Source organism: Mustela putorius, unplaced genomic scaffold, assembly GCF_011764305.1.
Source record: "Mustela putorius furo isolate JIRA1106 unplaced genomic scaffold, ASM1176430v1.1 tig00000196_pilon_pilon_pilon, whole genome shotgun sequence".
NCBI classification, from domain to species: Eukaryota; Metazoa; Chordata; class Mammalia; order Carnivora; family Mustelidae; genus Mustela; species Mustela putorius.
In genome coordinates, this window is record NW_025421310.1 from 14,798,635 (window position 1) to 14,821,544 (window position 22,910).

The 22,910-nt window shown below is 37.4% G+C and overlaps 1 protein-coding gene across 1 annotated transcript in view; it reads left to right on the forward strand.

Moving 5' to 3' along the window:
• ZNF404 (zinc finger protein 404) overlaps nt 1-8,202 on the forward strand; it is a 32,998-nt gene extending 24,796 nt beyond the window's left edge. The window contains exon 5 of the mRNA XM_004767666.3: nt 4,776-8,202. Coding sequence (XP_004767723.1) covers nt 4,776-6,298 — 1,523 coding nt within the window. The 3' untranslated portion in view covers nt 6,299-8,202. The remainder of the gene's footprint in view (nt 1-4,775) is intronic.
• The last annotated feature ends 14,708 nt before the right edge of the window (nt 8,203-22,910 follow it).

Sequence of the window (22,910 nt, forward strand, 5' to 3'; positions counted from 1 at the left end):
GAGAATGCCCCTCAAAATAAATAAGAATAGGCCCACACCCCGTCACATAATAGTAAAATTTACAAGTCTCAATGACAAAGAGAAAATCCTGAAAGCAGCCCGGGAAAAGAAGTCTGTAACATACAATGGTAAAAATATTAGATTGGCAGCTGACTTATCCACAGAGACCTGGCAGGCCAGAAAGAGCTGGCATGATATTTTCAGAGCACTAAACGAGAAAAAAACATGCAGCCAAGAATACTATATCCAGCTAGGCTATCATTGAAAATAGAAGGAGAGATTAAAAGCTTCCAGGACAAACAACAACTGAAAGAATTTGCAAATACCAAACCAGCTCTACAGGAAATATTGAAAGGGGTCCTCTAAGCAAAGAGAGAGCCTACAAGTGGTAGATCAGAAAGGAACAGAGACCATATACAGTAACAGTCACCTTACAGGCAATACAATGGCACTAAATTCATATCTCTCAATAGTTACCCTGAATGTGAATGGGCTAAATGCCCCTGTCAAAAGACACAGGGTATCAGAATGGATAAAAAAAAACAAAACCCATCTATATGTTGCCTCCAAGAAACACATTTTAAGCCCGAAGACACCTCCAGATTTAAAGTGAGGGGGTGGAAAAGAATTTACCATGCTAATGGACATCAGAAGAAAGCAGGAGTGGCAATCCTTATATCAGATCAATTAGATTTTAAGCCAAAGACTGTAATAAGAGATGAGGAAGGACACTATATCATACTCAAAGGGTCTGTCCAACAAGAAGATTTAACAATTTTTAAATATCTATGCCCCCAACGTGGGAGCAGCCAACTATATAAACCAATTAATAACAAAATCAAAGAAACACATAAACAACAATACAATAATAGTAGGGGACTTTAATATTCCCCTCACTGAAATGGACAGGTCATCCAAGCAAAAGATCAGCAAGGAAATAAAGGCCTTAAATGACACACTGGACCAGATGGACATCACAGATATATTCAGAATATTTCATCCCAAAGCAACAGAATACACATTCTTCTCTAGTGCACATGGTACATTCTCCAGAATAGATCACATCCTCGGTCCTAAATCAGGACTCAACCGGTATCAAAAGATTGGGATCATTCCCTGCATATTTTTCAGACCACAATGCTCTAAAGCTAGAACTCAACCACAAAAGGAAGTTTGGAAAGAACCCAAATACATGGAGACTAAACAGTATCCTTCTAAAGAATGAATGGGTCAACCGGGAAATTAAAGAAGAATTGAAAAAAATCATGGAAACAAATGATAATGAAAATACAACGGTTCAAAATCTGTGGGGACACAACAAAGGCAGTCCTGAGAGGAAAATATATAGCGGTACAAGCCTTTCTCAAGAAACAAGAAAGGTCTCAGGTACACAACCTAACCCTACACCTAAAGGAGCTGGAGAAGGAACAAGAAAGAAACCCTAAGCCCAGCAGGAGAAGAGAAATCATAAAGATCAGAGCAGAAATCAATGAAATAGAAACCAAAAAAACAATAGAAACAAATCAACGAAACTAGGAGCTGGTTCTTTGAAAGAATTAATAAAATTGATAAACCCCTGGCCCGACTTATCAAAAAGAAAAGAGAAAGGACCCAAATAAATAAAATAATGAATGAAAGAGGAGAGATCACAACTAACACCAAGGAAATACAAACTATTATAAGAACATACTATGAGCAACTCTACGGCAATAAATTTGACAATCTGGAAGAAATGGATGCATTCCTAGAAACATATAAACTACCACAACTGAACCATGAAGAAATAGAAAGCCTGAACAGACCCATAACCAGTAAGGAGATTGAAACAGTCATTAAAAATCTCCAAACAAACAAAAGCCCAGGGCCAGACGGCTTCCCGGGGGAATTCTACCAAACATTTAAAGAAGAACTAATTCCTATTCTCCTGAAACTGTTCCAAAAAATAGAAATGGAAGGAAAACTTCCAAACTCATTTTATGAGGCCAGCATCACCTTGATCCCAAAACCAGACAAGGATCCCACCAAAAAAGAGAGCTATAGACCGATATCCTTGATGAACACAGATGCGAAAAATACTCAACAAAATACTAGCCAATAGGATTCAACAGTACATTAAAAAGATTATTCACCACGACCAAGTGGGATTTATTCCAGGGCTGCAAGGTTGGTTCAACATCCGCAAATCAGTCAATGTGATACAACACATCAATAAAAGTAAGAACAAGAACCATATGATACTCTCAATAGATGCTGAAAAAGCATTTGACAAAGTACAACATCCCTTCCTGATCAAAACTCTTCAAAGTGTAGGGATAGAGGGCACATACCTCAATATCATCAAAGCCATCTATGAAAAACCCACCGCAAATATCATTCTCAATGGAGAAAAACTGAAAGCTTTTCCGCTAAGGTCAGGAACACGGCAGGGATGTCCATTATCACCACTGCTATTCAACATCGTACTAGAGGTCCTAGCCTCAGCAATCAGACAACAAAAGGAAATTAAAGGCATCCAAAAATCGGCAAAGAAGAAGTCAAATTATCACTCTTCGCAGATGATATGATACTATATGTGGAAAACCCAAAAGACTCCACTCCCAAACTGCTAGAACTTATACAGGAATTCAGTAAAGTGTCAGGATATAAAATCAATGCACAGAAATCAGTTGCATTTCTCTACACCAACAGCAAGACAGAAGAAAGAGATATTAAGGAGTCAATCCCATTTACAATTGCATCCAAAACCATAAGATACCTAGGAATAAACCTAACCAAAGAGACACAGAATCTATACTCAGAGAAAACTATAAAGTACTCATGAAAGAAATTGAGGAAGACACAAAGAAATGGAAAAATGTTCCATGCTCCTGGATTGGAAGAATAAATATTGTGAAAATGTCTATGCTACCTAAAGCAATCTACACATTTAATGCAATTCCTATCAAAGTACCATCCATCTTTTTCAAAGAAATGGAACAAATAATTCTAAAATTTATATGGAACCAGAAAAGACCTCGAATAGCCAAAGGGATATTGAAAAAGAAAGCCAACGTTGGTGGCATCACAATTCCGGACTTCAAGCTCTATTACAAAGCTGTCATCATCAAGACAGCATGGTACTGGCACAAAAACAGACACATAGATCAATGGAACAGAATAGAGAGCCCAGAAATAGACCCTCAACTCTATGGTCAACTAATCTTCGACAAAGCAGGAAAGAATGTCCAATGGAAAAAAGACAGCCTTTTCAATAAATGGTGCTGGGAAAATTGGACAGCCACATGCAGAAAAATGAAATTGGACCATTTCCTTACACCACACACAAAAATAGACTCAAAATGGATGAAGGACCTCAATGTACGAAAGGAATCCATCAAAATCCTTGAGGAGAACACGGGCAGCAACCTCTTCGACCTCTGCCGCAGCAACATCTTCCTAGGAACAACGCAAAAGGCAAGGGAAGCAAGGGAAAAAATGAACTACTGGGATTTCATCAAGATCAAAAGCTTTTGCACAGCAAAGGAAACAGTTAACAAAATCAAAAGACAACTGACAGAATGGGAGAAGATATTTGCAAACGACATATCAGATAAAGGACTAGTGTCCAGAATCTATAAAGAACTTAGCAAACTCAACACCCAAAGAACAAATAATCCAATCAAGAAATGGGCAGAAGACATGAACAGACATTTCTGCAAAGAAGACATCCAGATGGCCAACAGACACATGAAAAAGTGCTCCATATCACTTGGCATCAGGGAAATACAAATCAAAACCACAATGAGATATCACCTCACACCAGTCAGAATGGCTAAAATCAACAAGTCAGGAAATGACAGATGCTGGCGAGGATGCGGAGAAAGGGGAACCCTCCTACACTGTTGGTGGGAATGCAAGCTGGTGCAGCCACTCTGGAAAACAGCATGGAGGTTCCTCAAAATGTTGAAAATAGAACTGCCCTATGACCCAGCAATTGCACTATTGGGTATTTACCCTAAAGATACAAATGTAGTGATCCAAAGGGACACATGCACCCGAATGTTTATAGCAGCAATGTCCACAATAGCCAAACTATGGAAAGAACCTAGATGTCCATCAACAGATGAATGGATCAAGAAGATGTGGTATATATACACAATGGAATACTATGCAGCCATCAAAAGAAATGAAATCTTGCCATTTGCAACAACATGGATGGAACTAGAGCGTATCATGCTTAGCGAAATAAGTCAAGCAGAGAAAGACAACTATCATATGATCTCCCTGATATGAGGAAGTGGTGATGCAACATGGAGGCTTAAGTGGGGTAGAAGAATAAATGAAACAAGATGGGATTGGGAGGGAGACAAACCATAAGTGACTCTTAATCTCACAAAACAAACTGAGGGTTGCCGGGGGGAGGGGGTTGGGGAGAAGGGGGTGGGATTATGGACATTGGGGAGGGTATGTGATTTGGTGAGTGCTGTGAAGTGTGTAAACCTGGTGATTCACAGACCTGGGGATAAAAATATATGTATATAAAAAATATATGTTTATAAAAAATAAAAAATAAAAAATAAAAAAAAAAAAAAAAAAAAAAAAAAAAAAAAAAAAAAAAAAAAAAAAAAAAAATAAAAATTAAAGAATAAAAAAAAATCCTGATAGTATTTTAGGATTTTATGACCCTTTTACTTCTAGTGAATATACTTCTCAATTTGTCACTATTTTTACTCTAAGAGGCTCCTCCTCATCCCCAGTACAGTAAAATAGCATTTGTCTATTTTGTTTTCTTTCAGACTTTGATTTTACAACTGAGACCAACAAGTTATCTTCAGAAAAAAGCAGTTATCAAGTAAATTCATATCATCGGGAGACAATGAAAAGAAATAAAACCTTCAACCTTATGAGGTTTACTTTGAGAAATGACCCACAGTGCAGAATTGAATTTGGGAGAGAACAGGGGCCTAACATGGAAGGTTTTAGTCAAATGACATTTATAAAACATATATCTCTTCCTCTACACCAGAGAATTCACACTAAAGAGAAATCCTATGAATGTAAGCAATGTAGGAGGGACTTTAGAAAATATTCACACCTTACTGAACATTTCAGAGACCATAATGGTGTGAGACCCTATGAATGTAAGGAATGTGGAAAAGCCTTTATAGTTCTCCAGCATTTTGTTAGACATAAAAAAATTCACACTGATTTGAAACCTTATGAATGTAATGGATGTGAGAAAGCCTTTAGGTTTTATTCACAGCTTATTCAACATCAGATCATTCATACTGGTGTAAAACCCTATGAATGTAAGCAATGTGGGAAGTCTTTCAGACGTTATTCTCACCTTACTGAACATCAGAAAATACATATTGGTTTGAAACCCTATGAATGTAAGGAATGTGGAGAAACGTTTAGATTGTACCGACATATGTGCCTACATCAGAAAATTCATCATGGTGTGAAACCCTATATATGCAAGGAATGTGGGAAGGCCTTTGGTCATCGTTCAAGTCTTTATCAACATAAGAAAATCCATTCTGGTGAGAAACCATATAAATGTAAACAATGTGGAAAGGCCTTTGTTCGCAGCTATCTACTTATTGAACATCAGAGAAGTCATACTGGTGAGAAGCCTCATGAATGTAAGGAGTGTGGGAAGGCCTTTAGTAGGGGCTCAAGCCTTCTTAAACATAAGAGAATTCATAGCAGTGAGAAACTCTATGACTGTAAGGACTGTGGGAAGGCCTTCTGTAGAGGCTCTCAACTTACGCAACATCAAAGAATTCATACTGGTGAGAAGCCACATGAATGCAAAGAATGTGGGAAGACATTTAAGCTTCATTCATACCTTATTCAACATCAAATCATTCATACTGATTTAAAACCATATGAATGTAAACAATGTGGGAAAGCCTTCAGCCGTATTGGAGACCTTAAAACACATCAGTCAATTCATGCAGGGGAGAAACCCTTTGAATGTAAGGAATGTGGAAAAACCTTTAGACTTAATTCTCAACTGATTTATCATCAGACAATTCATACAGGTTTGAAACCTTATATATGTAAGGAATGTAAGAAGGCTTTTCGTTCTATCTCAGGTCTTTCTCAACATAAGAGAATTCATACCGGTGAAAAACCCTATGAATGTAAAGAATGTGGTAAGGCCTTTAATCGCAGCGATCGACTTACTCAACATCAGAGAATTCATACTGGTGTGAAACCACACAAATGTAAGGAATGTGGAAAGACCTTTACTCGTTGCTATCAACTTACTCAACATCAAAGATTTCATAGTGGTGAGAAACTCCTGAGGTAATGAGAGTCAGAAAGCATTTAACTTTGGCACCTTTACTGTTACCACTATTCTACCACCTAGTGATGTTATGGTAAAGATTAAATTACTTAACATAAAATTTAAATGTTTAGGGGTCATCTGGCACATGGTATTTGCTTACTAAGTATTGTGGCTTTTTAAATGATAATCACTATTATTACTATACATAAATTCATGTGGAAGAAAGACCCTATAAGCATGTTTTTAAAATGTATCAGAGCTCATTCATATTTTCTTCAGATAATTAATTCTGGACAAAAATCCCATTTTTATTCAAAGATCAAGCCCCTGAGGATGAATAATAATAAGAAACCCTGTGCCTTTAGAATATTGAGAGTTCATCTGTTGAAAAATTGGAGTAGTTTGAAGAAACTTTCTTACAATAAATTCTGCAATACAGATAATATACATTCCACATGCCCTACAATTGAAATAAATTAAAAACTAACAATCTGGTAGCTCAAGACTAGGTTGAGTTTTTTGAGTGAGTTTTTGAAAGTTTTCAAATTTACATAAAAAGTACAACAGTGTTACAATGAAGTTTGTTTGTCCTCCACCTAGATTCAGTATATCTGGTATTTCTCTCTCGTAAATATGAATATGTATATATACAGATGTATGTGTATGTATATATATATATAATTCTTATTAATGTTGAATATATTTTCCATATATCATTTTGCTGTATTTTTCAGTGACTGTTTTAGATATCACTTCACCTCTAAAAAGTCAACATACGACTCTTAGAATTAAGGATAATCTTCTAGATGACCATTAAACTACAGTTACCTAAAAAAACACTAATAATAACCCTATATTGTTCTATAATATTCAGCCTATTTACAAATTTCTCTAATTGGTTAAAGAATATCTTCTAAAAGTACTAGCTTTTTTAAAGTCCAAAAACCAAACTAAGCAAATTTGTTTTACATGACTATGGTTTATTGGGTCTAATAAAAATTGGTCAACAATTTATCCTTTACCTCCTTACATTTTTTGAAGCCTCAGAAGCAACCTATATAATATTGTAATTCCATATTTGTCCTGCTTTTTCTCAAGATGGGCTTGACTTCTTCCTCTATCCTTTGTGTCTATTGTGAACTGAAGTTTATGTCTAGAGGCTTGATTTTCAGATTAAATATTTTTATGACTATTTCATAGATATGGTATATTTAATATAAAATATCAGGTGGCATACAAGCGAAACTATGTTTGATCTCTTGATTCACGTATTGACTACCAATATTTTATATTATTTTATATTTACCCATATATTTGCCCTTTCCCGTGCTCTTCCTGATTTCCCAATCCCTAATTTTCTGAATTTCCATCTGGTATCATTTTCTTTTAGCTTGAAGAACTTAATATAGCATTTCTTGGAGTGTACATCTGCTGGAGGTGAATTTTCAGTTTCTTTTACCCTTTATTCTTGAAAGATTGTTTTTCTTGCTATAGAATTCTGGGTTTTCTGTGTATTTTTTAAAAGATAGACAATGACTTCTGTCCTCCATAGGTTATGATGAGAAGTCATTTGAATTACTTTCCCTCTGTATGTGTCATTTCTCTCTGCATGCTTTCAAGATTTTTCATTACCTGTGGTTTTCATCAATTTGAGTATGCTGGTTTAAATGTGGTTTTATGTTACTCCTGTTTTGGGTTCTCTGAGCCTCTGAAATCTATACACTTATGCATTTCCCCAAATTTCAGAAACTTTTGTCCATATTCAGATATTTATTTCCTGTCCATGCTTCTCCTTCTGGGATTCTAAATACTTGTGTTAAATCTTTGATATTGTCCCACAAGTCACTGGCTCTGTTATCTCTCACCTTTCTCTCTCTCTCTCTCTCTTTTTAAAGACTTTATTTATTTGACAGAGATATCACAAGTAGGGGGGGGGCAGGTTCCCTGCCGAGCAGAGGGCCCGACTCGGACCTCAATCCTGGGACCCTGAGATCACGACCTGAGCCAAAAGCAGAGGCTTCAACCCACTGAGCCACCCAGGCGCCCTTTATTTTTCTCTTTTTCAGATTGGGTAATTTCTATTGCTCTATCTTCAAGTTTACTGATTCTTTTTCTTGTCATCTCAATTATGCTATTAAGTTTATCTATCAAAAGTTTAATAGTACTTTTCAGTTCTATCTTCATTTTGTGCTTTTTTAATAGTTTCTATTTCTTTACTAAGGTTTCCTGTTTCTTCAATGTGTATTTTGACAATGCTTTTGATTCCAGTGAAAATCTTTCATATATTGATTAATGATAGAAGAATAAGTAAAATTATGAAAAGTATCAGTTTCAAGAAATATTCCTACCCTCTTAGCTTAGTCATAAAAACAGCTTTTCCTTTCCTTGGCATTCCAGATTTTGTTTGTTTACATGTAGTGTGATACTGGTGAGAAAACAAATCATGCTGTCATTTTGGCGGTCTTGATTATGAAATATTCGCCAAGTATTTTCTTAAAGAAAGCCTTCGCATTCAAAATACAGTAAATCTTTGTAAAAAATTTGTAAACTCTTCAACCATTCAACCAATGAGCATTGGCAAAAAACATAAATAAATTCATTTGTTCTCTGTTTCTTTCAACAGTTCCATAAAGCAACAGTAATTCATAATATTTGCGCGTATATACTAAACCATCATACTTTTCATACTGTGGAGCAAATCAGTTAGGGAGACATCAAGCTCTTTAAAATTCACAGCATTCACATTTTTAACTTAGCGTGGCTGGTTAATTTATTTTTTAAGATTTTATTTATTTATTTGAGAGAGAGAGAGAAAGAGATCACAAGTAGGCAGAGAGGCAGGCAGAGAGAGAGGAGGAGGCAGCCTCCCTGCAGAGCAGAGAGCCCAATGTGGGGCTCTATCTCAGGACTCTGGGATCATGACCTGAGCTGAAGGCAGAGGCTTTAACCCACTGAGCCACCCAGGTGCCCCGGCTGTTAATTTTAATAGAATTTTTTTTTTATATCTAGTTGAAATTCTTTTTTGACATATATAAAAGATTTTAAGATATCTGTGCTATGAATATGATTTTGTAGGCTGCAGATTGACAATATTTCTATTTGATTTGGAAGGTACCCAGAGTAAAGTGGAAAATATTTTATCGTACAACTTGTCTAAAGCTAGAGAATATATGTAGCTTTACTAATTTTGAATTAATCTTTGATATTAGATATTAGAAAGATCTTTTACAGGCAGTTGACTAGTGGCTTAAATTTTTTTACTTTTTATAAGATATAATTTTTAGCATTTTTTCATAATATCATAACAAAACTCCCCTAACTACAGTAATAATTTATCTTCCTATATTTCCACATAAAATTTGATTTTTGTGTGTGTACAAGACACAAAGCCATTTTATAGCTACACAAAGTTATAAGCTCAGATTGTTTCAAAGTCAGTTAAAATTTGGTTGCCCATTTAATTATGATTTCAGGCAACTAATTTTATCCTTTTTGGTTATCAAAAGGAAAATTCTCATCAAATGTGTTATAGATTTGCTGCAAATGTCTCACGATATTCTCTACTTTATTAACCTGATTTTTTACATTATCTAACAGCTTTTTAATTTTGTTCTATTTACAGCAAATTGCAGTTAGCATTTGTACTTCTAGTCTCACATTTTTTACTATTCTGGCCATAGTACTGGCTGCTACTTGACAATGAATCATTAGTAAGCTTTCATTGTAAGTTTAAAAATTGCTACACACTTATTTAACCTAGAATAATAATTTAATTATAATTAAAGTAATAAGTATATTTAATTACCAATTATTATTTCCTTCACATCACTGTAACTCATGTTGTCTTCATAAAATATCCAAATAAACACATCTGTTCTTGACATCAGCTAGGTCAATGATGTGTTTTATGTGTGACCCTAGAAACAACATATACATGACACATATACTATAATACAAAAATAAGATCTATGCAGTACAATGGTTGAAGTGAAATGGAGTCCTACCAAAGCAATAAAGTTGTGCAGCTGGTAGAAATGTAAAATGGGACAGTTGCTGTGTTAAACAATATGATGATTCCTCAGAATTTTAAATACAGAATTTAAATTTTAAATATAGAATTATCATTTAATCCAATTCCATGTATACCCAAAGAAATTGAAAGTGGGGATTTGAACAGATATTTGTACTCCAATGTTTACATTATATCACAATAGCCAAAGGTAGTAAAAAAACCAATGTCCACAATAGATGAATGGATAAAATAAATGTGATAAATGTATCTATGTAGATACATATAATCATATATGTATATATGGTGTGGAATACTATTCCACTATGTGACACACATAAGCTGTCTAAAAGAACTCTTAAGAAAGGGGATCCAGCCAAATGACATTTAAACATTTAAATCAGAACCAAGCTTTCAGGAAGGGGAGATGAAGTAAACACATAACAGTGATGTTCCTACACCTCTGAACCTCTTCTAGTTCCTCTCAAAGTCTCAAGCACTTTCTTCTCTTGGGGCCTTTGGCAATACCAGTAATTCTCCTTGTCTTTGCCATAAGCATTCACTCTCATCTTTCAAACTGCTGCTTATTTCTTCTCTTACAGGCCTTCTTTATATCCATATTTATACCCATATTTAAGTCAAGATCATCCATCACTGGTTCCCGAAAGAATATTCTTTTTCTTCATTATCATTCATCATACTGTGTAAATTTTATGTTTATTTATAGTTGGATTTTCCTATGTCCATCTCCATGGGTCAAGTAAAATGTCCATTACAGCATGACTGTTGACCCTTTAGTTATTCATCTACAGGAGTAAGAAAACTATGGCCTATGGGCCAAATCTGGCCCACTGTCTTTTTACATGTGGCTCTGGCCAATCCGCAAAGAATAAGAATGGTTTTTACTGAACATAATTTTAAAAAATACGCACAAATGAGAAAAAAAATAGTTTTTACAGTTTTTGAAGGAGTTGGGCTTTTACATTTTTTAAAAGATTTTATTTATTTATCTGACAGACAGTGATCACATGTAGGCAGAGAGAGAGGAGGAAGCAGGCTCCCTACTGAGCAGAGACCCAGATGCAGGGTTGACCGCAGGACCCTGGGATCGTGACCTGAGCTGAAGGCAAAGGCTTTAACCCGCTGAACCACCCAGGCGCCCCTATATTTCTTAATGTTGGAAGAAACCAAAGGACAGTCCTTTATGGTAGTTGAAAATTATGAGATTCAAATGCCATGTCAAATGTCACTGGTATACAGCCACACCTAATACACTCAGTGTCAGGAGGAAGAAGTGGACAGATATTGTGAGAATATTCAAACAGCTAATAAATACTCAGGAAAAAAATGGAAATGTAAACCTGATACCTACCAGAGTAGCAAGCATTTAAAAAAAAAAAAAAAACTGATGCCAAATATTGTCAAGGATATGGAGAAAGAAGAATATTCATACACTGTTGGTGGGAGTGCCAGTTGGTATATTTGGAAACCTATTTAGAAAAATTAAACTTATGGGGCACCTGGGTGGCTCAGTGGGTTAAGCCTCTGCCTTTGGCTCGGATCATGATCCCGGTGTCCTGGGATCGAGCCCCACATTGGGCTCTCTGCTCTGTGGGGAGCCTGCTTCCTCCTCTCTCTCTGCCTAGTTGTGATCTCTGTTAAATAAATAAATAAAATCTTTAAAAAAAAAGAAAGAAAAATTAAACTTACTAAAGTTGAGCATAGGCATACTCGTGACCTAACCCACGGAACTCCACTTTCAGTATATGGAGAAAAACATGCACAGGTATGACCACAACAGTCTGATAAGGAGCTCTGATCTCCCAACAAAGTATTTCCAAGAACACATAATGAAGAATTTTCAGTGCTAGATTGGTCCTTTTATGTGGGTAGTGGCTGGTAATACATGGCTGCAAAGACTTCTTAAAAGAATTGTGCCAGGAACTCTGAATTTGTTGTGTCCAAAACAGAATTTCAAAGACTAGAGAATCAACAGATAAAACTAGAAAAGTGATTAAAGACTTCCAATTCAAAACAAAAGAACCCAAAACAGTCATACAGTTTTAAGGAACAGGTAATTGCAATACAAAAACAAACAAAAATATCTCAAAAATAAAATTTTTATATAATCACACTCATGAGATGTAAAAATTCTAAATAAAACAGTAGCAAATGAAACCCAGCAGTGCACAGAATACATACCTACACCAATAAGTAACCTGGGTATATCCAGCAATGAGAGAAAATCAATCTGTCAATATAAATTATCACATTAACAAATTAAATACTATACAATTGCAGGAAGAGATGAAGAAATGACATCTGATAATTCAGGAGCCCTTTCAACTTAGATACAAGGATTTTTACTCGGGAATAAAAGCAAGCATTAGAAGGTCATCCCTTGGGGCACCTGGGTGGCTCAGTGGGTTGGGGCCTCTGCTTTCAGCTCGGGTCGTGATCTCAGGGTCTTGGGATCAAGCCCCGCATAGGGCTCTCTGCTCAGTGGAGAGCCTGCTTCCCCCTCTCTCTCTGTCTGCCTCTCTGCCTGCTTGTGATCTCTGTCTGTCAAATAAATAGCTAAGATCTTTAAAGGAAAAAAAAAGATTATAAATTATAAAAAAAAAAAAAAGAAGGTCATCCCTTGAGAGCATGATCCTAACTACCATTCCATTATAACAATCAAACTTAGTGACTGAAATATCCAACGTTAGGGCCTTCCAGTTATGGCAGCATTCCTCAACGCAGTTTCAGATCCCTAAGATAGAAATAGGTAATGGGAACCAGTAGTCCCATGGTAAAGTTTGAGACCACCAGTTTAAATTAAGTCAAGCAAATTTCATTCACTAGAATACTCTTTTTAGTTTCTTAAGTTGACAAGGTGCTTCTGATTTTTCCTTAAGAAGGGATTTAGTAGGTTCTATTTCATAGGCCTCATTAACCAGAAAATTCCAGTTTCTCATGTACTACTCAGTACTGGTAATTTTTGAGACATAACTTCAGAAGTTCTGGGACAATTTTAGCTGTGTAAGTTGCTTCCGTATATTGGTTTAGGGTTTACTTTTCTAGCTTCATAGTCCAGGGTGACAGGGACCATGTAGATACTGGGGGAAAAAAAGTCATAGTTCTGGCCTTCCATCTGGCCAGATGCAGCTTAGATTTCTCCAAGACACAGTAAAAGGTATTTTCCACTGAAAAAAGCTTCAGGCACATTCTACAACTTCTGATATACAATTTAACTATCATTCTTTTTTCAACAATCTGTAATTGCTTCAATTTTCTCTTTAATTCAGAATTTATATATACATATGGTAGGACTACATTTTCAAAAGTAGTTGAAAGGTTCACCAATCTTACTAGCATATAATGGACCTTTTTAATGGAGAGCTCTAGCAGTCTCTGTCTTTTTTTTTTTTTTTAGATTTTATTTATTTATTTGACAGAGAGAGATCACAAGTAAGCAGAGAGGCAGAGAGAGAGGAAGGGAAGCAGGCTCCCTGCTGAGCAGAGAGCCCGATGCAGGACTCGATCCCAGGACCCTGAGATCATGACCTGAGCTGAAGGCAGCGGCTTAACCCACTGAGCCACCCAGGCGCCCCGCAGTCTCTGTCTTAATCACATGACCAAACTTAGCATTAGCAATAGTGAGAAAAATGGGTATTATGTGTTTCTGGTATATAGCAATGTGAAGTAGTTATCACCAAATATGGTGTATTTTTGTGAAAAATGTTTAGGTCTCTGGCTCTAACTTGACTTTATGAGAGATACAAAGGATAGAAGCACAAATTAAATCTCACCATGACGGGAGAAATAAATCAAGAATGCATGGCATTCTACAAAACAGTTTTCCTTAACATTTCAAGAAGTCTTTTAAAGATTAAAATCTAGACACAAGATAACAAAATGCAATGCCTGAATATAGAAAAGATGCTGGTTAGAAAATAGCAATAGGATACCTTGGGAGTACTGGGACATATGAAGTGAATATAGAAGAGTATTACAGAATTATTGATAATTTTTTCTATGACCATGGTATTAAAGGATGTTCTTATTCTTTTTTTTTTTTTTTATTGATTTAAACTCCTTTTATTTTATTTTATTTTTTTTTTTTAATTTTTTTATTTTTATAAACATATATTTTTATCCCCAGGGGTACAGGTCTGTGAATCACCAGGTTTACACACTTCACAGCACTCACCAAATCACATACCCTCCCCAATGTCCATAATCCCACCCCCTTCTCCCAAACCCCCTCCCCCCGGCAACCCTCAGTTTGTTTTGTGAGATTAAGAGTCACTTATGGTTTGTCTCCCTCCCAATCCCATCTTGTTTCATTTATTCTTCTACCCACTTAAGCCTCCATGTTGCATCACCACTTCCTCATATCAGGGAGATCATATGATAGTTGTCTTTCTCTGCTTGACTTATTTCGCTAAGCATGATACGCTCTAGTTCCATCCATGTTGTTGCAAATGGCAAGATTTCATTTCTTTTGATGGCTGCATAGTATTCCATTGTGTATATATACCACATCTTCTTGATCCATTCATCTGTTGATGGACATCTAGGTTCTTTCCATAGTTTGGCTATTGTGGACATTGCTGCTATAAACATTCGGGTGCATGTGTCCCTTTGGATCACTACATTTGTATCTTTAGGGTAAATACCCAATAGTGCAATTGCTGGGTCATAGGGCAGTTCTATTTTCAACATTTTGAGGAACCTCCATGCTGTTTTCCAGAGTGGCTGGACCAGCTTGCATTCCCACCAACAGTGGAGGAGGGTTCCCCTTTCTCCGCATCCTCGCCAGCATCTGTCATTTCCTGACTTGTTGATTTTAGCCATTCTGACTGGTGTGAGGTGATATCTCATTGTGGTTTTGATTTGTATTTCCCTGATGCCGAGTGATATGGAGCACTTTTTCATGTGTCTGTTGGCCATCTGGATGTCTTCTTTGCAGAAATGTCTGTTCATGTCTTCTGCCCATTTCTTGATTGGATTATTTGTTCTTTGGGTGTTGAGTTTGCTAAGTTCTTTATAGATTCTGGACACTAGTCCTTTATCTGATATGTCGTTTGCAAATATCTTCTCCCATTCTGTCAGTTGTCTTTTGATTTTGTTAACTGTTTCCTTTGCTGTGCAAAAGCTTTTGATCTTGATGAAATCCCAGTAGTTCATTTTTTCCCTTGCTTCCCTTGCCTTTTGCGTTGTTCCTAGGAGGATGTTGCTGCGGCAGAGGTCGAAGAGGTTGCTGCCCGTGTTCTCAAGGATTTTGATGGATTCCTTTCGTACATTGAGGTCCTTCATCCATTTTGAGTCTATTTTTGTGTGTGGTGTAAGGAAATGGTCCAATTTCATTTTTCTGCATGTGGCTGTCCAATTTTCCCAGCACCATTTATTGAAAAGGCTGTCTTTTTTCCATTGGACATTCTTTCCTGCTTTGTCGAAGATTAGTTGACCATAGATTTGAGGGTCTATTTCTGGGCTCTCTATTCTGTTCCATTGATCTATGTGTCTGTTTTTGTGCCAGTACCATGCTGTCTTGATGATGACAGCTTTGTAATAGAGCTTGAAGTCCGGAATTGTGATGCCACCAACGTTGGCTTTCTTTTTCAATATCCCTTTGGCTATTCGAGGTCTTTTCTGGTTCCATATAAATTTTAGAATTATTTGTTCCATTTCTTTGAAAAAGATGGATGGTACTTTGATAGGAATTGCATTAAATGTGTAGATTGCTTTAGGTAGCATAGACATTTTCACAATATTTATTCTTCCAATCCAGGAGCATGGAACATTTTTCCATTTCTTTGTGTCTTCCTCAATTTCTTTCATGAGTACTTTATAGTTTTCTGAGTATAGATTCTGTGTCTCTTTGGTTAGGTTTATTCCTAGGTATCTTATGGTTTTGGATGCAATTGTAAATGGGATTGACTCCTTAATATCTCTTTCTTCTGTCTTGCTGTTGGTGTAGAGAAATGCAACTGATTTCTGTGCATTGATTTTATATCCTGACACTTTACTGAATTCCTGTATAAGTTCTAGCAGTTTTGGAGTGCATTCTTTTGGGTTTTCCACATATAGTATCATATCATCTGCGAAGAGTGATAATTTGACTTCTTCTTTGCCGATTTGGATGCCTTTAATTTCCTTTTGTTGTCTGATTGCTGAGGCTAGGACCTCTAGTACAATGTTGAATAGCAGTGGTGATAATGGACATCCCTGCCGTGTTCCTGACCTTAGCGGAAAAGCTTTCAGTTTTTCTCCATTGAGAATGATATTTGCGGTGGGTTTTTCATAGATGGCTTTGATGATATTGAGGTATGTGCCCTCTATCCCTACACTTTGAAGAGTTTTGATCAGGAAGGGATGTTGTACTTTGTCAAATGCTTTTTCAGCATCTATTGAGAGTATCATATGGTTCTTGTTCTTTCTTTTATTGATGTGTTGTATCACATTGACTGATTTGCGGATGTTGAACCAACCTTGCAGCCCTGGAATAAATCCCACTTGGTCGTGGTGAATAATCTTTTTAATGTACTGTTGAATCCTATTGGCTAGTATTTTGTTGAGTATTTTCGCATCTGTGTTCATCAAGGATATCGGTCTATAGCTCTCTTTTTTGGTGGGATCCTTGTCTGGTTTGGGGATCAAGGTGATGCTGGCCTCATAAAATGAGTTTGGAAGTTTTCCTTCCATTTCTATTTTTTGGAACAGTTTCAGGAGAATAGGAATTAGTTCTTCTTTTAAATGTTTGGTAGAATTCCCCCGGAAAGCCGTCTGGCCCTGGGCTTTTGTTTGTTTGGAGATTTTTAATGACTGTTTCAATCTCCTTACTGGTTATGGGTCTGTTCAGGCTTTCTATTTCTTCCTGGTTCAGTTGTGGTAGTTTATATGTTTCTAGGAATGCATCCATTTCTTCCAGATTGTCAAATTTATTGCCGCGTAGAGTTGCTCATAGTATGTTCTTATAATAGTTTGTATTTCTTTGGTGTTAGTTGTGATCTCTCCTCTTTCATTCATGATTTTATTTATTTGGGTCCTTTCTCTTTTCTTTTTGATAAGTCGGGCCAGGGGTTTATCAATTTTATTAATTCTTTCAAAGAACCAGCTCCTAGTTTCGTTGATTTGTTCTATTGTTTTTTTGGTTTCTATTTCATTGATTTCTGCTCTGATCTTTATGATTTCTCTTCTCCTGCTGGGCTTAGGGTTTCTTTCTTGTTCTTTCTCCAGCTCCTTTAGGTGTAGGGTTAGGTTGTGTACCTGAGACCTTTCTTGTTTCTTGAGAAAGGCTTGTACCGCTATATATTTTCCTCTCAGGACTGCCTTTGTTGTGTCCCACAGATTTTGAACCGTTGTGTTTTCATTATCATTTGTTTTCCATGATTTTTTTCAATTCTTCTTTAATTTCCCGGTTGACCCATTCATTCTTTAGAAGGATACTGTTTAGTCTCCATGTATTTGGGTTCTTTCCAAACTTCCTTTTGTGGTTGAGTTCTAGCTTTAGAGCATTGTGGTCTGAAAATATGCAGGGAATGATCCCAATCTTTTGATACCCGGTTGAGTCCTGATTTAGGACCGAGGATGTGATCTATTCTGGAGAATGTTCCATGTGCACTAGAGAAGAATGTGTATTCTGTTGCTTTGGGATGAAATATTCTGAATATATCTGTGATGTCCATCTGGTCCAGTGTGTCATTTAAGGCCTTTATATCCTTGCTGATCTTTTGCTTGGATGACCTGTCCATTTCAGTGAGGGGAGTGTTAAAGTCCCCTACTATCATTGTATTATTGTTGATGTGTTTCTTTGATTTTGTTATTAATTGGTTTATATAGTTGGCTGCTCCCACATTGGGGGCATAGATATTTAAAATTGTTAAATCTTCTTGTTGGACAGACCCTTTGAGTATGATATAGTGTCCTTCCTCATCTCTTATTATAGTCTTTGGCTTAAAATCTAATTGATCTGATATAAGGATTGCCACTCCTGCTTTCTTCTGATGTCCATTAGCATGGTAAATTCTTTTCCACCCCCTCACTTTAAATCTGGAGGTGTCTTCGGGCTTAAAATGTGTTTCTTGGAGGCAACATATAGATGGGTTTTGTTTTTTTATCCATTCTGATACCCTGTGTCTTTTGACAGGGGCATTTAGCCCATTCACATTCAGGGTAACTATTGAGAGATATGAATTTAGTGCCATTGTATTGCCTGTAAGGTGACTGTTACTGTATATGGTCTCTGTTCCTTTCTGATCTACCACTTGTAGGCTCTCTCTTTGCTTAGAGGACCCCTTTCAAGATTTCCTGTAGAGCTGGTTTGGTATTTGCAAATTCTTTCAGTTGTTGTTTGTCCTGGAAGCTTTTAATCTCTCCTTCTATTTTCAATGATAGCCTAGCTGGATATAGTATTCTTGGCTCCATGTTTTTCTCGTTTAGTGCTCTGAAAATATCATGCCAGCTCTTTCTGGCCTGCCAGGTCTCTGTGGATAAGTCAGCTGCCAATCTAATATTTTTACCATTGTATGTTACAGACTTCTTTTCCCGGGCTGCTTTCAGGATTTTCTCTTTGTCATTGAGACTTGTAAATTTTACTATTAGGTGACGAGGTGTGGGCCTATTCTTATTGATTTTGAGGGGCATTCTCTGAACCTCCTGAATTTTGATGCTCGTTCCCTTTGCCATATTGGGGAAATTCTCCCCAATAATTCTCTCCAGTATACCTTCTGCTCCCCTCTCACTTTCTTCTTCTTCTGGAATCCCAATTATTCTAATGTTGTTTCGTCTTATGGTGTCACTTATCTCTCGAATTCTCCCCTCGTGGTCCAGTAGCTGTTTGTCCCTCTTTTGATCAGCTTCTTTATTCTCTGTCATTTGGTCTTCTATATCACTAATTCTGTCTTCTGCCTCATTTATCCTAGCAGTGAGAGCCTCCATTTTTGATTGCACCTCATTAATAGCTTTTTTGATTTCACCTTGGTTAGATTTTAGTTCTTTTATTTCTCCAGAAAGGGCTTTTATATCTCTCGAGAGGGTTTCTCTAATATCTTCCATGCCTTTTTCGAGCCCGGCTAGAACCTTGAGAATTGTCATTCTGAACTCTAGATCTGACATATTACCGATGTCTGTATTGATTAGGTCCCTAGCCTTCGGTACTGCCTCTTGTTCTTTTTTTTGTGTTGAATTTTTCCGTCTTGTCATTTTGTCCAGATAAGAGTAAATGAAGGGGCAAGTAAAATACTAAAAGGGTGGCAACAACCCCAGGAAAATATGCTTTAACCAAATTAGAAGAGATCCAAAATCGTGAGTGGGGAGAAAGGGGATAAAAAGAGGTTCAAAAAGGAAGAGAGAAAAAAGAAAAGAAAAAAAAAAAAGAAAAGAAAAGAATTTTAAAAAAAGAAAACACCTAAGAAAAATGTAAAAAATATATATATATATATATATATTAGATAAACTAGTAAAAAATCGTTAAAAAAGAAAAAGGTAACAGTTAAAAAAAATAAAATTTTACCCGAAGGCGAGAAAAAAAAAAAAAATGAAAAAGAAAAAATTAAATTAACTGCAAGACTAAAAAAAATCACAGGAAAAAAGCCATGAGTTCCGTGCTTGGCTTTCTCCTCCTCTGGAATTCTGCTGCTCTCCTTGGTATTGAAACCGCACTCCTTGGTAGGTGAACTTGGTCTCGGCTGGATTTCTTGTTGTTCTTCTGGGGGAGGGGCCTGTTGTAGTGATTCTCAAGTGTCTTTGCCCCAGGCGGAATTACACCGCCCTTACCCGGGGCCGGGGTGAGTAATCCGCTCGGGTTTGCTTTCAGGAGCTTTTGTTCCCTGAGCGCTTTCCGTAGAGTTCCAGAGGACGGGAATACAAATGGCGGCCTCCTGGTCTCCGGCCCGGAGGAGCCGAGAGCCCAGGGCCCCACTCCTCAGTGCGCCCTCAGAGAACAGCGCCCAGTTACTCCCGTCTGCCTGACCTCCGGCCGCGCTCCGAGCTCACCGAGCCTGCGACCGGTTCAAGGTAACACGGAGCTGCGAGATTACTGTCGGCTCTGTCTCTGTAGCCGGCTTTCCCGTTCCAATACCCGCAAGCTCTGCGACACTCAGACACCCCCGATCCTTCTGTGACCCTGCGGGACCTGAGGCCACGCTGACCCCGCGTGGGCTTCGCCCCGGTTTAGCCTCTGGAGCGATGTCCCTCAGCGGAACAGACTTTTAAAAGTCCTGATTTTGTGCGCGGTTGCTCCGCCGCTTGCCGGGAGCCGGCCCCTCCCCCCGGGGTCTATCTTCCCGTCGCTTTGGATTCACTTCTCCGCTGGTCCTACCTTTCAGAAAGTGGCTGATTTTCTGTTTCCAGAATTGCTGTTCTTCTTCTCTTCGATCTGCCGATGGATTTTCAGGTGTTTGCAATCTTTAGATAAGCTATCTAGCTGATCTCCGGCTAGCTGAAGCAGTCTCAGCTTGCTACTTCTCCGCCATCTTGACTCCTCCCCCCAAGGATGTTCTTATTCTTAAAAGATGCGGGGATCATAAGATAATGGTGAGTGAGTGTACATATTCATACCTAAATTTCTGATCAAATGTTAATAAGTACTGATTCTAAATAGAGTATATGGATGTTTATTATACTGCTCTTTAAATTTTTCTGAGTGTCTGAAATTTGTCATAATAAAATTTGGGGAAAGAATTCCCAAATGGACAATATTTTGTGTCTTTTAAATTTGTAATTTATCTCAAAATGTGAGCAGAGAATTTAAATCACTGGCTACTTCTGTTTGAATTCATTAAAGGCAAATTGCTTCACCTCTCCCTCATTCTTCAACGGGTATATTCCTGTCTACTTAACATCTTAACATTTACTTAATCCTCATTTCTTTTCAGCCTTCATTTTTTATGCAGCTTAAGGGATAAACTCTTAATAAAAATCCTCTCAAGTTTCTTTGTGCTTTTCTAGATTTTATCCATAATGAACTATCTGAAATTCAAATGGATGAGTGGTTATGGAAGCTTTTCAAAATGCATCACACCAAGGTCCATTCTTTTCCTAAGAATTCACCAGGAGTAATACTAATGATGAAGATAAGAAAACAGCAAACACGTATTGAGCGTAGGCTACATTCGAGATACTCTTCAAAGGATCTGATGCATACTAAATCCATGCAGTCTCTGAAACAGGACTGTTAGTTACCATCACCAACATTTTCAAGATGATGCCCAGAAGAGATAAGCATTTTCTCCAATATCCCACAGGTAGTAAGGAGATGGAATGGTGAGGACTGTAAGTATGGTTTGTGGCATGTGTGAGAGATCTCCTGCATATGTTACATTTGATAAGGTTATTTTCTAGGATGAATTCTCCAAAGTTTAACAAAGGTCGAATAGTGCTGGAAGGCTTCTATATCTTCATTAAATGAAAATTATTTGTTATAAATCATGCCTTTATAGGCTTAAGGAAGTTGTGACTCATACATTAGCCAAATCCTATAGTGTGAATATTCTGCTATTCAATCACAGGTGACAAGTGAAGCATCTCTTACTCAAATTATATTGTGACTTGTCTCATGTTTTTGTTTTTTAAAAGATTTATTTATTTATTTATTTGACAGAGAGAGAGAGAGAGAGATCACAAGTAGGCAGAGAGGCAGGCAGAGAGAAAAAGAGGAGGAAGCAGGCTCCCTGCTGAGCAGAGAGACCCTGATGCGGGACTCGATCCCAGGACCCCGAGATCGTGACCCGAGCCGAAGGCAGCGGCTTAACCCACTGAGCCACCCAGGCGCCCTGACTTGTCTCATGTTTTAAAAACTGAATGTTGGGGCGCCTGGGTGGCTCAGTGGGTTAAGCCGCTGCCTTCAGCTCAGGTCATGATCTCAGGGTCCTGGGATCGAGTCCCGCATCGGGCTCTCTGCTCAGCAGGGAGCCTGCTTCCCTCTCTCTCTCTCTCTCTCTGCCTGCCTCTCCATCTACTTGTGATTTCTCTCTGTCAAATAAATAAATAAAATCTTTAAAAAAAAAAATAAAAACTGAATGTTGTCTCAAATTCTTTCTGGAAAGGGCAAACTTTCTAACTTGTAATCATTCATGAGCTGATTGATACTTTTATAAAATACAATGATAATGTTAAGGCAATATGAAATTGCTCTAAGTTTCCAAACACTCTTATTTTCCACATTCATTTCATGATGGGACAGGTAACAATTCCATGAGCTGGCACTAGTCTCTAGACAACAGTTTTAATAGTACTTGTCTAGAGGCCTTCCTACATCCCAATTTAAAGGGTTTGTCATTTGGATGGATTCTCCCATCCAAGTACTAACCAGGCCCGACCCTGCTTAGCTTCCAAGATCAGATGAGATCGGGCGCGTTCAGGGTGGTATGGCTGTAGACTCATTTGGATGGATTCGATGATGTACTGTAAGATATTTATCTTATCTGTAAGCCTTCCCAAATTCCTTACATTCATAAAATTTCACAGCAGTATGAGTTCTCTAATGTGAACAGCAAAAACTGAACTAGGTTCTTCCTACATTCCTTGAAGTGTTTCTAATGAGTACAAACTCCCCAATGTTTACCAGACTTTTGTGCCATGAATAAAGATCTTCACACATTCCTTACATTTAAATGATTTCACATTAGTACAAAC